The 15,939-nt window shown below is 41.5% G+C and overlaps 1 protein-coding gene across 15 annotated transcripts in view; it reads left to right on the top strand.

The window, feature by feature from the left end:
• ncor1 (nuclear receptor corepressor 1) overlaps window positions 1-15,939 on the top strand; it is a 406,208-nt gene that overhangs the window by 355,176 nt on the left and 35,093 nt on the right. For all 15 annotated transcript variants that reach the window (XM_072590142.1, XM_072590152.1, XM_072590155.1 and 12 more), the window contains 9 exons: window positions 572-920; window positions 1,119-1,340; window positions 1,920-2,120; window positions 2,197-2,337; window positions 7,521-7,676; window positions 8,366-8,531; window positions 8,857-9,341; window positions 10,117-10,248; window positions 13,432-13,607. In XM_072590142.1, the coding sequence (XP_072446243.1) occupies window positions 572-920; window positions 1,119-1,340; window positions 1,920-2,120; window positions 2,197-2,337; window positions 7,521-7,676; window positions 8,366-8,531; window positions 8,857-9,341; window positions 10,117-10,248; window positions 13,432-13,607 (2,028 nt within the window). The remainder of the gene's footprint in view (window positions 1-571; window positions 921-1,118; window positions 1,341-1,919; window positions 2,121-2,196; window positions 2,338-7,520; window positions 7,677-8,365; window positions 8,532-8,856; window positions 9,342-10,116; window positions 10,249-13,431; window positions 13,608-15,939) is intronic.

Raw genomic sequence — 15,939 nt, 5'->3', positions numbered from 1 at the left:
ATATGGACTAATCGATAGAATTTGATCACTATGATTAGTCGACAGTTCAATTATCATTGTACAAAGTGATTGCCAGAATGGTGGAATGTAAATTAGATGCGTCTTAGTCCTTTTTTTGTCCATTCATTTCTGTCTCCATGGACCTATTCCCTCGGTGGCTCATTGCAGGTGACGTGCTGTTAATCTGAGTCCAGATTTTGCTGAAATGTTTCTTTAAAGTTTTCAAGTTTGGATATTCGATTTAATTGCATTGAACAAAAGTCCAAGAGAGTAGGGAGGTACCTTAGGCCAGGATCTATTCTGACTGACTTCGTGGATAAGATTTACTTCACTTTATGTCACAACTCCTGCTAAACATGGTCTTCCTTTTTTCAATGCTTTGAAATGTTCAGGATTAATCATATTTTTGTAAATTTAAATTAAATTTTTAAAACCTTTTTGAAATCATGATTAATTTAAAATTGTCAACTTTGTAAACTAACACACTCCTCTCCAGAAAGCAAATGTGGGGGAAGAGTGCCTAATTACTAAGGATCATGTCACTAAAACGACTGAATCTATGTTATTATAGGGAACCCCAGTGAAGCATGAAAACCAATCTGCCATTAAGCATGATGTAAAGTCTCTGATCACAGCCTCTGGCAAACATCCACACCCCATGCACCAGCTAGAGATGATCTCGGAGGGTGTGAAGATAGTGGAAAGGAAGTATGAAGATATGAAACCTGCTGATCAACTACGAGGCCGTCATAGTGCAGTGGTCAGTTCTGGGACCTCTGTGCTCAGGTCAACAATGCATGAAGCTTCTAAATCTCAGCTGAGTCCAGGCCTCTATGAAGATCCCAATGCAAGAAGAACCCCATTGGGATATCCTGGTTTCATTCCCAGGGGCCCACCAATAGTCAGCAGACCCCAAGAAGGTAAATTCATACAGCTGTCTCTGATGAGGGAGGGAAAATGAAAGGATATTATGTCTTTTATTTCTGAAACTAGATGTTGTACAAATAAGTAATGTAAGATTAACTTGCACTCATCTGGTGGTAAATTAGCTAAGCACAATAAAATTTTAATTCTCCTTGCCACTGCTGCATTTGAGCCTTTGTATCCTGTGATCGCAGGTGTTATGACTTCAGTGAAGTCCACTGGACATGAAAGGAAGACCACACTGGTCCCAACACAGAGAGACAACATGTCTGTAAAGTCCCCAGTCTCTGTGGTGGACCCATCAGCAACACTCAGTCCTTATGATTCTCTCCATGGACGAGGGAATCCTGAATATAGAAGTCATGTTCCTCACCCCTTCGAGCAGACAATGGCTTTTCACCGAGCATTAGACCCAGGTAAGTGCTGGGACCTCTGGTGGATGATTGGAGCTGCAAAATAGGGAAGGCTATTCCACATTTATACTTGCAGGTATTATTTTTATTGACAGTCACCCAGGTGGCTAGCATTCTCTAATGTTTAGTATGTTCCTCATTTATATAGTGGATTTTTTCACATCTCTGAAAATGCAGCATCACTTTCAGAGCTACCACAGAAACACTGCCTCTAAATGACATTATGTTACAGACCCAGGTGGAATCAGAGGCGAGCAGAACATGTCCAGACCTTTCCTAGACTTCAACAGTCTATAAACTACAGCACTTTTTATTCAGGTTCATTACATTTCATGTGATAATACCTGTCCAGTTGGGCTAACTTTTATTAGATTCTAAAGAGTTCAACTATTGCAGTGAGAGCATTGAGAACACTTTGTTGATTATTTTATTGCATTATACAATGGAAGTATGCTGTTCTTCCCCTTCCCTCTCTTTGGATGACAAGACTGAGGGAACCAAAACAATGTCCGTCATCGATTAGTGAACACAAACTCTGCTGTAGTATGTTTGTTCTGATGTTCTTTTAATGTTTCCTTTCAGCTTACCTGTTTTCCCGGCAGCTTTCTCCAAATCCCAGTTACTCTAGTCACTATCAACTGTATGCAATGGAAAATACTCGACAGACCATCCTCAACGACTATATCACTTCTCAGCAGATGCAAGTTATTACCAAACCAGATGGCACCAGGGGAATGTCACCACGAGAAACTTTAGGAGTTCCCTATGCTGCTGGATCCAGAGGTGAGATCCTGCTCAATTGTTAATTGGACAAAGCTATGTTTTAAATTCTGTACTAATAAGTGTGCCTGAATTGCAGCAATCATTGAATTGGGACCAGTGTCTCACACCATACTCGTGCCAGGTGGGAGCAGCACTCCTCCCATGGAGAGAATAACTTACATCCCAGGGAACCAAGCCCCTTACCCGGGAAGATACAACCACTCCCCTATATCACCAGGTAAGAATGCCATCTGGGATTTGTTAGCAGAACTTCTTAACCACTTGTGAGCAAATTTAATGCAAGGTAAAACAGTGATGACAGTACTATTTGTGTTGTAAAGTTTCATTGTATAATCGCTGATCAATAAACACAACTGTGGATCAATAGTAAATCTTGATTTACATTCACCATCTAGACTGAACCAATTCAGCCGCTCTCTAAAAGTCTTTTGTTAAATTTCAGATGTTGCAATCCTTAATCAGGACACAATCAAAGCTGACAAGAATAGCAGACAAGACTGTAACAAGGGAGCCGAGGTTCAGCAACATTTTAAATATGTTTAGATTGTAAAAGAACAAGAATATTGGGAAAGCGGAGGAGTTTCACTATTTGAAAGCAGGGCATTGTCACTCAGAATGTGCTGATGAGAGTGGCTCATCTCTTGACCCCAAAGTTTACTCTACCACTTACAAAGATAAGATCAGGAGTGTGCTGAAATATTCATTAATTGTTTGACAGAGCACAGTTGTAATAACATGATACTAAAGGTTGGTTATTGTTTATCCGAAAAGCTCAGGACCAACAGTTTCTCTGATAAAGGTTATTTTTGGACTTCAGATATGCTTACCTCTTCAGATATGCTTACCCTACTGAGCCATTCAATCTGTTTGGATCTGTCTGGACCCTTTGATGGGTTGGGTGGTGGGGGGGGTTGGCTTTGCTTTGCTTGGCCTAAATGGACCTAAAAGTGAAGTTTTTTTTCCAAAGTGCCTGGACAGACCTATAAGCACATTGTGTTCAGACCCTTTGGAAAAAAAACTTTGATTTTAAGTCTGCTCGGGCGAGTTGTCGAAAGGTCCCAAAATCAGCATATCTATAGGTCTGTTTGGGTCTACATTTGAGAAGACCTTTATTTTGGTCTTTCCAGTTTTCAGGCATCTGGATAGATTATACCTGAACTCTATACAGAAGAAAGCTGTGTTCTGATTGATGTCCCAGGCTTCTATATGCATCTGTCCACCACTGGCACTATATGACTCCAGACTATATTCCTAAACTAATCACTGCAATTGTTTAACATGCTTACTTGAGCAGCACTTTATTCCCATTCATTGCCCAGTTCCTCTTTCATCATATCCATTTCAGACTTGGATACATATCACCAGTCATTGATATAACAATGTTACTGTCACCATCAATAAGATGCAAGTCGGACATGCAATGGAAATGTTCCAGTTGTTTGGATGAGTGCAGCTCCAACGTTCAAGAAGCTTGATGCAGTTCAGGACAAAACAGTCCACTTGACTGGTATCATATTCTGAATAGAGTGGTGCTGGAAAACACAGCAGGTCAGGCAGCATCCGAGGAGCAGGAAGATTGACATTTTGGGCAAAAGCCCTTCAAAGGAATGAGCTTCAGGGCAGAGGAGATGACCTGGGGGTTGCAGTGAGAGAGAGAGAGACTTGCTGAGATCCTTGTAGAGAGAGGAGGAGAATTTCTTGAAGGCAGGCATCCTTGTAAGAGGATTTGCAGTAAGGTTAAAATCAACAAGGCGAAAGTGAGGACTGCAGATGCTGGAGATCAGAATCAAGATTGGATGCTGCCTGACCTGCTGTGCTTTTCCAGCACCATTCTAATCTTGACTCTGATCTCCAGCATCTGCAGTCCTCACTTTCGCCTGGCACCATATTCACCTTCAGCATTCCCTGTCTTCACTACCAATGCACAATGACAGCAGAATAAACCATCTACACGATGCACCGCAGCAACTTGCCAAGGCACTTCATCACACCTTTCAAACCTGCAACCTTGACCACCTAGAAGGACAAGAGGACCAGATGTATGGGAACACATGCAAATTACCCCCAAGCCACACACCATCCTGACCTGAAACTTCACCATTACTCTGTCAAAATCCAAGAACTCCCTCCTTATCAGCATGTGAGATACAGGAAGATCATTGATAAAGTAGCTGAAGGAATTTGAGCCGAAGACTGTACCATGAGGAACCCTTGTAGAGATGTCATGGACTCAAGATGATTGATCTCCAACCACTGCAACTGTCTTCCTGTCTGCCAGGTATGATTCAAACCAGCAGAGACATTTCCTCAAATTCTGTCCATCAGTGACACCGTCAAAGACGCCTTGATGCCACTTGGTCAAATGCTGGCTTGATGTCGATAGCAGTCACTCTCCACTCAACTCTGGACATTTTGTTTTGTTTATGTAATGAGGTCAGGAGCCAAGTGAACCTAGCAGAACCCAAACTGAGAATCACTTCACAGACTATTTCTTTGCAATGCTGCTTGACAGCATTGTTAATTAGCCCTTCCGTCATTTGACTGATGCTGATGATGGCCAGGTTCGACTTGCCCTACTGTTTGTCTTCAGGACATTTCTGGGCAATTTTCCACATTGTCAGATAAATGTTAGTATACTGGAACAGCTTGACTAGAGGCACAGCAAGTTCTGTACCACAGGTCTTCAGTACTGTTGCTGAAATGTGTTATAACCCTTGGCCTTTTCTGTATCCTGTGCCTTCAGCTGTTTCTTGATATCACATGGAGTGCTGGGAAACTTAAGAGGTGAACAAGATGGATCATCCACAAATTTTATCTGGCTGAAGATGAATGCAACTGCTACGGTTTTGTCTTTCACACTGATATCCTGTGCCTTCCATTGTTGAGATTGGAATATTTTTTAAGCCTCCATTATTTGTTTGTTGCTTAATTAACATCCACCATTCACAACTAGATGTGGCAGGACTGCAGAGCTTAGATTTGAACCGTTGGTTGTGGGATCTGTTGCTGTTTGGCACGTAGATACTCCTGTTTGGTAGCTTCACCAAGTTGACACCCTATGTTTAGATATATCTTGTGCTGCTTCTGGCATTCCCTCCTGCTCTGTTCATTGAACAGAGCTGATTGTCTGGCTTGATAGTAATGATAGACAAGGGCCATGAGGTTATAGATTGTGGTTTTTCAGTTAGAAATGCAGGTTGCTTTAAAGGTCAAACCGAAAAGATATTTTCTAATCAATCTGTGCAGAGATGTTATTACAGTACAAAATTCTAGAGCTGGTAGGATTAGAACTTGGTCCTGTGGTTCAGGGGTAGGGACACTATTACTGTACACTACAGCCCTAAAAACACCGCATTTGCACACAGCCAATCGCACAAAATCCGCATCTCCCCATTGGGGAATTGAGCCCAGGTCCTCTACATTGTAGGCATGGACACGACCCATGGTATTAACAAGTATTTCCTAAAGAGTCAACAAAACAGCCCCAGAGTAGATTGAGAGTGCATGATACTCACTAAAATTTGTGAAAGAACCCAGAATTACAAAATTCTTAAGGTGTAGAAGAAGGCCATTCAGTCCATTTTATGTACACCAACACTTCAAATGAGCAAGGTGACCTCATGCAAACCTTCTGTTTTCTTCTCATTTGCTTGCACACTGTTTCTATCGAAATAAGTATCTAATGCCATCTTGAGTGCCTCAGTTGAACCTGCCCTCCTCCACATTTCCAGGTCATGCATTCCATGCTCTAACTACTTACTGTGTAAAAAAGAAAATTTTTTTTCTCATTTCACCCTTGCTTCTTTTGCACGTTGCTTTCAATTCATGTCCTCCCTCTTTCTTATTCCTTTTATGAGCAGGAAAAGCTTCTCCCTATCTACTCTATCCAACCTACTCATGATTTTGAAAATCTCTATCGTATCTCTACTTAGCCGCCTTCTCTCCAAGGAGAACAGTCTGAACTTCTATCCTCATAACTGAAGTTCCTTTTTCCAGGAACCATTCTCATGAACTGCTTCTGCATTCTCTCCTGTGCATTCACATCTTTCCCATCATGTGGTGCTCAGAATTGTACACAGAATTTCAGCTGACAAGTTATCTTCTACAATTTCAGTATCACCTAGCTGCTTCTACATTCTATGCCTCCATTTTAAAAAAAAACAAGGACACTGTATGCTTTATTAACTGTTCTCTCCACTTGTCCTGCCACCTTCAATGTTCTATTCATATGCATCTGCGGTATCCTCTGCTCCTGTACCTACTTTAGAAATATAAGGTGTGTCAGGGGAAGTGAGAGAGACCTTAGAGTCTTAGAGCTGAAGACACAAGTCTGAAATAAAGTGTAGATTAGCTTCAGGAGAGGAAAAGGAGGAGTCTTTAATTTTTAAACTGTGTAATAAAATCCTTGTATATCTCTGAACACCTTTTGGTGCCTAATTCAACAAGTGGATGTTGATCTGTCAAACAAGAGAGGAAACAGTTCTGCTGCTGCTGATCCAAAGTGTTCAAAAAGTTTCAGTTTTGAATTGCTAGATCGGTTCGAAGTCTATCTAACTCACCATGGTAATAGTGTCACACAGCAAGATAAGAGGTTACTTTGTCCCAACAAAGCCTATGCAGCAGTCACTCTTATCAATATTGTCATGGACAGATGAATCTGTGATGGATAGATTGGTGATGATGAGGTGAAGGAGGTATTTCCTCCTTGTTTGTTCCCTCTGTATATGTTTCAGACAGAGTCTAGCAGCTATGTCTTTTAGGACTTGACCAGTTCAGTCAACAGGGGTACTAGTGACTTACTCGTGATGATGTGCCTTGAAATCCCAACCAGAGTGAATTTTGTACCTTTGCCACACTCAGTGCATCCACCAAGTGATGTTCAACATGCATGGTTACTAATTGACCTGCTGAGTGGAGGCAGTAGAGATAACCAGGAGATTTCAAGTTTGATCTGACGATGGCAGATGCCTAGGTCTGGAGTCAATCTTGAGGATTCCCAGGGCAACTCTTTCCTGACTGTATACACTGGCGCTACTTTGGGTGAGCCTGTCCTACTGGTGGAACACTGCTTACCCAGGACATTGAAAGTTATGTGTATGACTATGTCAGGATATTGCCTGACTAGTCTACAGGACAGCTATTGCAACTTTGGCACTAGCCTCGAGATGTTGGTAAGCAGAGCTTTGCAGGATTTGCAGCGTTGTGTTTGCCGTTGCCTTTTCTAGTGTCTTGCAAAAGTGTTTTGTCTGGTTTCATTCCTAAAATATACTGGATTTCTGTTCAACTGCAAGGACCGATGAAAGAGAAACATACTACTTCCAGAAAGTTTTTGTTTTTTTCTGCAGTCTAAGTCCACTCGTAACAAGGATATAAATTTCAATGTTTGTGATTCTTTTTTAGGTCATCCTGCACATATGTCTGCTACTGCAGCTACTGCAGAGCGTGAAAGAGAAAAAGAGCGTGAAAGAGAACGGGAGCAGAGGGAGCGGGAACGGGAACAGAGAGAACGGGAGAGATTGGCTGTGACAACATGTGACCTATCTTACCTTAGAGCAGGTGAAAAATTGCATTCTAATTTTGCACGCCCTGAATATTTGTACTCCAACAAAATCAGTTTAGTTAATAGTGATATCTGAACAGTAAATGGGGCAGTCCAGTTCTCCTGGAGCAATTCATAAATGAATAACATTTTTTAGTTGATACTGAGCCAGTTGAGACAGTGCTTTATTCTGTCACTTTATTCGAAGTTATCAACCTTACTGTCAAATGAAAGAAGCAACTCCTTAGTAATGCAGTCAGTCCCCGGTTTGATGTAAACTTGTACCAAGAGAAAAGCCCAGCCAGGTTCTCATTTCTGTGTGTCATTATAGGACAGCAATAGATAGTATGTCTAGGATTCCACATGTGGAACAACAACATGCTCTTACTTTTGACTTGTATTCTGATTTTCTTTATATGCAATTGACCTTGGAGCTTGGGCCTGAGCAATTGATCTTGGGACACAACTCCCTTTAGCTGTAGTTGATAAAATTGTAAGTTGTTCACTTTTTCCATGGTGGTGATATGGATCTTATGACTTTTAACTAGATGAGCATGTGATTTTGAGGTTAGAGTCAGATCACACTCATGATCTTATATAATGGCAAGGCAGGTTCAAGGGGCTGAATGACATCTCTCTTTCTTTTCATATGTGCGCTAATGAGTTAATTTTCAATCAGCAAATTTCCTATTCGATATTCACATAGGTCCTGAACAGACCAGTAGACCAAGTAGCCACGGATATGTCCGTTCTCCATCGCCATCTGTACGAACGCCGGAGACCATCTTACAGCAACGACCCAGTATATTCCAAGGAGCCAATGGCAAAGGGGTTATAACTTCACTGGATGCAGCGACACAGTCTCGGATAATGTATGTTGAAGGCCAGAGTTTCCCAGAACAGAACAAAGTTACTGATTAAAGTTTGTGCTGAAGCATCTATATTTGCCCTGAGGATAAATCATTATCAGAGAAGCAAAGCACTCCTGTCATCAGCTTCCTCCTCTTTCTCATCCCTCACTCAATTTTTAACTTTGTTTTTCAAGAGATGTGAAGTCATTCACTGAGATTCAACCAATTCCTACTTAATGTAATTAGTGTGTCTCAGCTCCTTTGTCTGGAATGTATCATCTGTAATATTTAACGTTTTCAAAAGTTCTGGGTGTCATATTAAAACAGTGACATTTTTTATTTACAGGCAGGTACCACAGGGAGCCCTGTCCATGGCACAGGGATTGTCTACGTCCCGCTACAACACTGCAGCAGATGCCCTTGCAGCATTGGTGGACGCTGCAGCCTCTGCACCTCAGATCGAGATGACAAAGGGGAAAGAGAACAAGCATGAAGCTCCCCGAGTGGAAGAAATGACCGCTCGCAGAGTTTCTGAGCAACAACCAAATATTCATCACCAGGCACCACAACAGCCACAAAGTGAACATGAGCGACGGTCAGTGCAGTCACCATATTCATCCACGGCCAAGGGTCAGGGTCAATCCAACTATCCAGAGAGCATTAAAGACAAAGCACCACCCCCCAAATCTAGATATGAAGAGGAACTCAGGACTCGAGGCAAGACCACAATAACAGCAGCAAATTTTATAGATGTGATCATCACCAGACAGATTGCCTCTGATAAAGACAGTCGTGAGCGAGGATCTCACAGTTCAGACTCTTCTAGCAGTGGTAAGCACCTTCCAGCATAGTCTTTCATTCCAATATTTATTTAGTATTTGAGACAGCTAAGTTAAGGCATCATAATCTCCAGCAGCAGAGATACTGAGGTGAGCTTCCTATTATCGATCATTATGAACACAGTAAATAACTGACCTGAGTAGATGGGAGATTACTTGTATGGGCAGAGGCTTTATTCATGTTGACTGGGAGAAAGGTATTCCTTGGAGGAGAAGCCGTGGGGTACTTCTATGGCAGTCAGATTTTCATGGGATTATACAGGAGACTTGATGTAAAGATCAGCAATCAGTATGCGCACACAATTCCTACAGAAATGAAGGGCTGAATACTTGATATGTTTCTGTAGTGTTACTTCAGAGAAGAATGTTGGCCAAAATAAGACTAGAACTGTAGCTTCCTGGATAGTTTTCATTCTCGTAAGCATCCTGTCAGACTTTGCATCTTTCGCCTTGTTTGCAAGCTGTATAATTATGCTGGTATTGAGATCAGTGGGGACAAGGGCATTAATGGCACACCTTCAAATTTATGCCAACTGACTGTAAAAGCCCAACTTAGCGATACTTCTCTGCCCACCGACTTACACCACTTACTAATTGAGAACACAGGAGCATCCTGTTCATAATTGAATATGTAGGACCTTAAAAACAGTAAAGCTAGTACTCATTTTAACTGGCTCCATGGGGCCCTGGGACCAATTAGGCAAGATGCAAAGTTTGAGGGTATCTCAGAATGAAGGATTTACACCAGAATTTGTTTTTTCTCCAAGTATCTTCCCATCGCTATGACATGCCCAGTGTGGATGCAATTGAGGTAATCAGTCCTGCAAACTCACCTGTCCAGTCACAGGAGAAGGCTGAACCTGTCCAGCAGGAGACACACAAGCCTTCCCAGGGAGATGGTAAGTTTCAAGCTCTTTAAACCTCACCAATTAGGGAAGTGCTAATCTAGTATAATAAGATAAGTTCCCCACATCTCGGAAACCAGCTTTTAGCAAATTGAATTCACTCCATTGATATCATGACATTGTTTAATAGATTTGGTCCACCAAATGCTAATGACATCTTTTCTACACTGCAAAGGACCTGGACTCCAGTTTTAGATGTTCTGTAGTCAGGCTGTCCCAGTATAGCTACATCACTGGCATCAGCCTAACTATGTGGAAAATTGCCCAGGGGAACTTATCTTATTATGCTATACTGGGCTGACCACAAAAAGCAAGACAATCCAATATGACCAATTGCTGTTTGCATGAGACAAGTCCTGAACATTCAAGCTTGGGCTGATAAGTAGCAAGTAACGTTTGTGCCACACGGTGTCAAACGATGATTATTGTTGACTCAAACTAACAAGAGAATCTGACAGTTTGTATTTAAATGTTACCTTTAACGTATAAAAAAGTCTCAAGTTAGTTGACGGAAGCACTTTCGCAACATTTGAGAGTAAGCCACGTCAGGCAATTTTAGGGAAGATGGGCAAAAACTTGGTTAAAAAGAGAGGTTTTAAAGAATGCCTTAAAGGAAAATAATGTTGCAGAGTTTGTAAGAGAAATTCCAGACTTGGAGCCCAAGCAACTGAAGATGGCCACCTGTCCTAGAGTGATTAAAATCCAGGCCACACAGAATGCCAGAATTAGAGGTTGCAGATGTTTTGGAAGGGTTTTCAGGCTGCTGGAGATTACACAGATAGAGGACAGCGAGGCCATGTAGAGATTTGAGACCAAAAGGTGAAAATTTTATAATTGATTATTGCTTAACTGGGAGCCACTGTATGTCAGTGAGAACAAGGGTGATGGTGGTATGGGACTTGATTGAAATAAGAAAATGGCAATTGCATTTAAATAGCCTCAACTTTATAAACTGTAGATTCTAGCAGACTGGCAATGAAGGTATCAGAGTAGTCAAGGTCTAGAGATAACATAGGCATGGAAGACGATTTCAGTAGCAGATGTGCTGAGGTAAGGGTGGAATCAAGTTAATGTTAAGTAGAGGGAGATTGCAGTCATAGCAGTAATGTACATATGCAATCGGAAGCTTACTTCAGGGTCAGCTATAACACCCACCAGCAAAGAATCTGGTTTTCCACCAGACTGATGCAACAGAGAGAGAAGAGAATTGTTGCAATGCTCCCACTATTTAATTGGAGAAGGGTTTTGCTAATTTGATACCAGATATTGGACAAAGCGGTATGATGATTTAACAATGGAGGAGTCAAGGGTTGGTGGTGAGATTAGAACTCAGTGTCATCAGCTGACATTGTGCTTTTGGAAAATGTTACCAAAGGTAAAACTGTAGATCAGAAATAGTGCTGTCTTAGTTATGTTGGAGAGAGAGCTTACAAGAGAGAAATGAAGCTGGAGAGGAAGTAGATAAGCTGACGTATCTATTTGAAATGGGAGTGAGGAACTGCACGAACATAGAGAGGGACCAAAGAGAGTAAGTTGGATGTGGGAGGTAGTGAGGTGAATTAAAAAAGTAGTAATAAGTCTGAGGATTGGGAGCAGTTTAGAAACTCATGGTGTCAGTCTTTATGTTCCCTGCAAGCTTAACTTTCGCACTGTATTTTCCCCTTCTTCATCAATCCCTTGGTCCTTTGCTGAATTCTAAACTGCTCCCAGAACCAGGGGTCACAGTCTGAGGATTTGGGGTAAACCATTTAGGATATTTCTTCACCCAAAGAATGGGAAATTGTCGATGCCAAAATATTAAATGTATTCAAGAGGCGGCTAAATATAGCACTAGGGACGAATGGGATCAAGGTTATGGGGAAAAAGCAGGATTAAGCTATTGAGATGGACGATCAGCCATGATTGTGACGAAAGATGGAGGAAGCTGGAAGAGCCAAATGGCCTCCTCCTGCTCCTATATTCTATGTTTCTATGTAATGGGATAAGTTTGTGAGAAGATTTGTAGCTTGGGTGCTCGTTGTTGTGGTTCTGTTCGCCGAACTGGGAATTTGTGGTGCAGATGTTTCGTCCCCTGTCTCGGTGACATCCTCAGTGCTTGGGAGCCTCCTGTGAAGCACTTCTGTGTTGTTTCCTCCGGCATTTATAGTGATTTGTATCTGCCGCTTCCGGTTGTCAGTTCCAGCTGTCCGCTGCAGTGGCCGGTATACTGGGTCCAGGTTGATGTGCTTATTGATTGAATCTGTGGATGAGTGCCATGCCTCTAGGAATTCCCTGGTTGTTCTCTGTTTGGCTTATCCTATAATAGTAGTGTTGTCCCAGTCGAACTCATGTTGCTTGTCATCTGCATGTGTGGCTACTAAGGATAGCTGGTCGTGTCGTTTCGTGGCTAGTTGGTGTTCATGGATGCGGATCATTAGCTGTCTTCCTGTTTGTCCTATGTAGTGTTTTGTGCAGTCCTTGCATGGGATTTTGTACACTACGTTGGTTTTGCTCATGCTGGGTATCGGGTCCTTCGTCCTGGTGAGTTGTTGTCTGAGAGTGGCTGTTGGTTTGTGTGCTGTTATGAGTCCTAGTGGTCGCAGTAGTCTGGCTGTCAGTTCAAAAATGTTTTTGATGTATGGTAGTGTGGCTAGTCCTTTGGGTTGTGGCCTGTCCTCATTCCATTGTCTTTCCCTTAGGCATCTGTTGATGAAATTGCGGGGGAATCCCTTTTTGGCGTATACATTGTATAGGTGTTCTTCTTCCTCTTTTTGCAGTTCTAGTGTACTGCAGTGTGTTGTGGCCCTTTTGAACAGTGTCGTGATGCAACTTCTTTTGTGTGTGTTGGGGTGGTTGCTTTCGTATACCAATCCCTTGGAATCAACCATCCAATTGCTGAGGGTATACTGATTGAGATAGTGCAGTTGGGTAAATATGCGCGCTCCAGTTGGCATACTTTGTTCAATGGGTCTGTGAAGCTACTGAAGACATCATATTCTAAGATTAGACCTTAACTCCATGGAAATGTAAACACTTCAATGGCAGGCTAACCTATATACCTTTTAAACTATTCATGATCTTACTGATGCCACACGTTGAGATTACTCTTGATGGCTACTGAGGGAAGTGTGGACATCCAAACCTGAGCACACATGCACAGTGAAAGATCTTATGTTGAGCATTTATCTGTTTTTAAAGGTGAGCCTAATACACGAGGGTTTGATGTGCCCATGAGTCGGTACAGGATGATGCAGAAGTCACCGTCTCCACAGCAGCAACCACCATCCTCTCAGCCGGACAGCGTGTATTCCTCTGTTCCTAACCCTCAAGTTTCCAAAACACACAAATTGATCACTCTCGCTGATCACATCCATGTAAGTGAGGCCTGGCAAGTGGCTGCACATTGATCTGGCTTACTATCTGTGTGTAATCGTATCATGTTGCTTTCATGAGGGCATCTGGAATGTTTGCCCTTTTGTCACGTGGAGTCTGATGCCACACATTGAGATTGGTTTTTAGATGGATTGATGGAGATCACAAAGTCAAAGCTGGCTTCAGATAGACTACCAAGTAATACAGTTTATTAGACATTCGAACTGAATATGGTATTACATGATAATCATAAACCAGGCTTTCACTAATAGTTACTTTAGCTAAAGATTAGTCTGCCATCATGTGAATCTTCCAGAATGAGTGTTGTGACTGCCTACACTGTGGTATTTGTACTTAATGATGTGCAGAAATGTAGACATCATCACAAAATTGTTCCAAGGTCTTGAATCCCTTACGCAATTTTTAGCTTTATTAGGTGTATCAGTGTAAAGAAGTTAGGCTTGCACTACATAAAGTAATAGTTAGGCCACAATCTTGTGTAAAGTCCTGATCACTACATTACGAGAGAGCATTTGAAAGAGATTTACCAGATCATTTTTCGGAATATAGAATTTTTGAGGAAAGAATGAATAGATTAGGTTGCTTACTTGGAAAGAGAAGAGTTTGAGGGTGGACTTGATTGAGATGTACAAAATTGAGATGCGTTGATAGAATGGATATAAGGAAACTATTTCTCTTAGCAGAGGGGTCAATAACTGTGATGAGGTTGTGGGGTTAGGGGACAGGTAAATTAAGGATATTGATAATTTGGTTAAAACAAGGTGGGAAACAATTTGAGAGGTTAGTAGAAGTAGAACCCTTCACATTTTTTGAAAATCCAGGGAAATGATCCTAACTCATGTCAGTACTGAAATAATCAGATCTCAGAATGAAATGTGGCTTGATAGATCTTTTTTATTACGTTTACTGTAGTGGTCTTTCACAAACATAAATGCAGAAAACTGAAGATGTGATTTAATAATAGAATAGTTTATTACATAGAAGTAAAATATACCAAATCAAGATATCTAAACATATGTAATTTGATATATTTTAAAGCACATGGCAGAACAAAATCCCACCTACTCCCCAATGTTACCTCTATGCGGTTATTCAAACTAAAAACAGGGATTACCCTTCCCTATCAAATCTATGGGTTTAACTTGCTGCAACTTTCTCGTTCTGGTCAAGCTATGGGACTTTTTCCCTTGGCCAGTTGTATTCCTGAGGTCTTAGGCTTTCTCAGTGGAAGAACGTAGTGTCTGAAACTTGCAGACTGGACGTGTTTGGCTAGAACTGTGCGGATTGTTGAAAGACTGAGGTAACATGTTCCCTAAGTAGTCTGAACAATCTCCTTTCCCTAGGAGAGACTATTTAAGCATCTGACTTCAGTTGGGATCCCTTCAAACTGACCAAAACGCCTTCCAATCTTTGGGTTTTTCTAAGCTAAAAGAAATCCTGAATTATTAAACCCAAAAGCAAGCTGATTTTTCATCTGTCATTAAACCTGTACAGTATAAACAAACTCCCATGAACTGCCCAGGAGACCCTTCAGTCACTCACTTCCTTACAGATATATTATTAATTCAAGGGATGTGGTTGTTGATGGCTGCGTTGCTTATCCCTATTTGCCCAGAGGGCTGTTAAGAGTGAACCACATTGCTGTGAGCCTGGAGTCACATGTAGGCCAGAATGGGTAAGGTTGACAGATTTCCTTCTGTAAGGGACATCAGTGAACCAGATGTTTTTTTTCCATCAATCAATAATGGTTTCATGATCATCATTAGATCCCAATTCTAAATTTTTGAATTCAAATTCTACCGTCTGCCTTTGTGAGATTCCAACCCAGCTCCCCAGAACATTGCCTAGGTGTCTGGATATGTACTCCAGCAATAATACCATCGGGCTATCACCTCCCCGAAGATGTTGCATTTTAGATAATGTTTCCAGAAAGACTGACCCATTTAACCATTAAACCTCTTCACAAAAAAGACCAATATCCATTTGCCTGTACTTAAAAATTCAAACTGTTTAATAAAATGATATTAATGCAGATAAATCACACATCTCTCATCACAGTTTTTATGAACCAAGTGCTGGAATGTGGAATTAAACTAGATTGCACTATTTCTAATTGATGTAATTGGCTAGAAAGGACTGTGTTCTAAGTTTTCTACGTTTCTATAAATACTTCCTAGTGCTAGCATGCCAGCTTGTATTAGAGAACCACATGTGGGTGACAGGCAGACTGTGTTAAAGCTTGTTAACCTGCCAGTCAGTAAGAGCAGCCAACAAATGTGGAGGTCCACAAAGCCGCTCAGTTTTGTGCTTTTT

This window comes from Chiloscyllium punctatum, chromosome 19, assembly GCF_047496795.1.
Source record: "Chiloscyllium punctatum isolate Juve2018m chromosome 19, sChiPun1.3, whole genome shotgun sequence".
In the NCBI taxonomy this organism is placed as follows: domain Eukaryota; kingdom Metazoa; phylum Chordata; class Chondrichthyes; order Orectolobiformes; family Hemiscylliidae; genus Chiloscyllium; species Chiloscyllium punctatum.
This window is presented reverse-complemented; position numbering and strand designations above follow the sequence as displayed.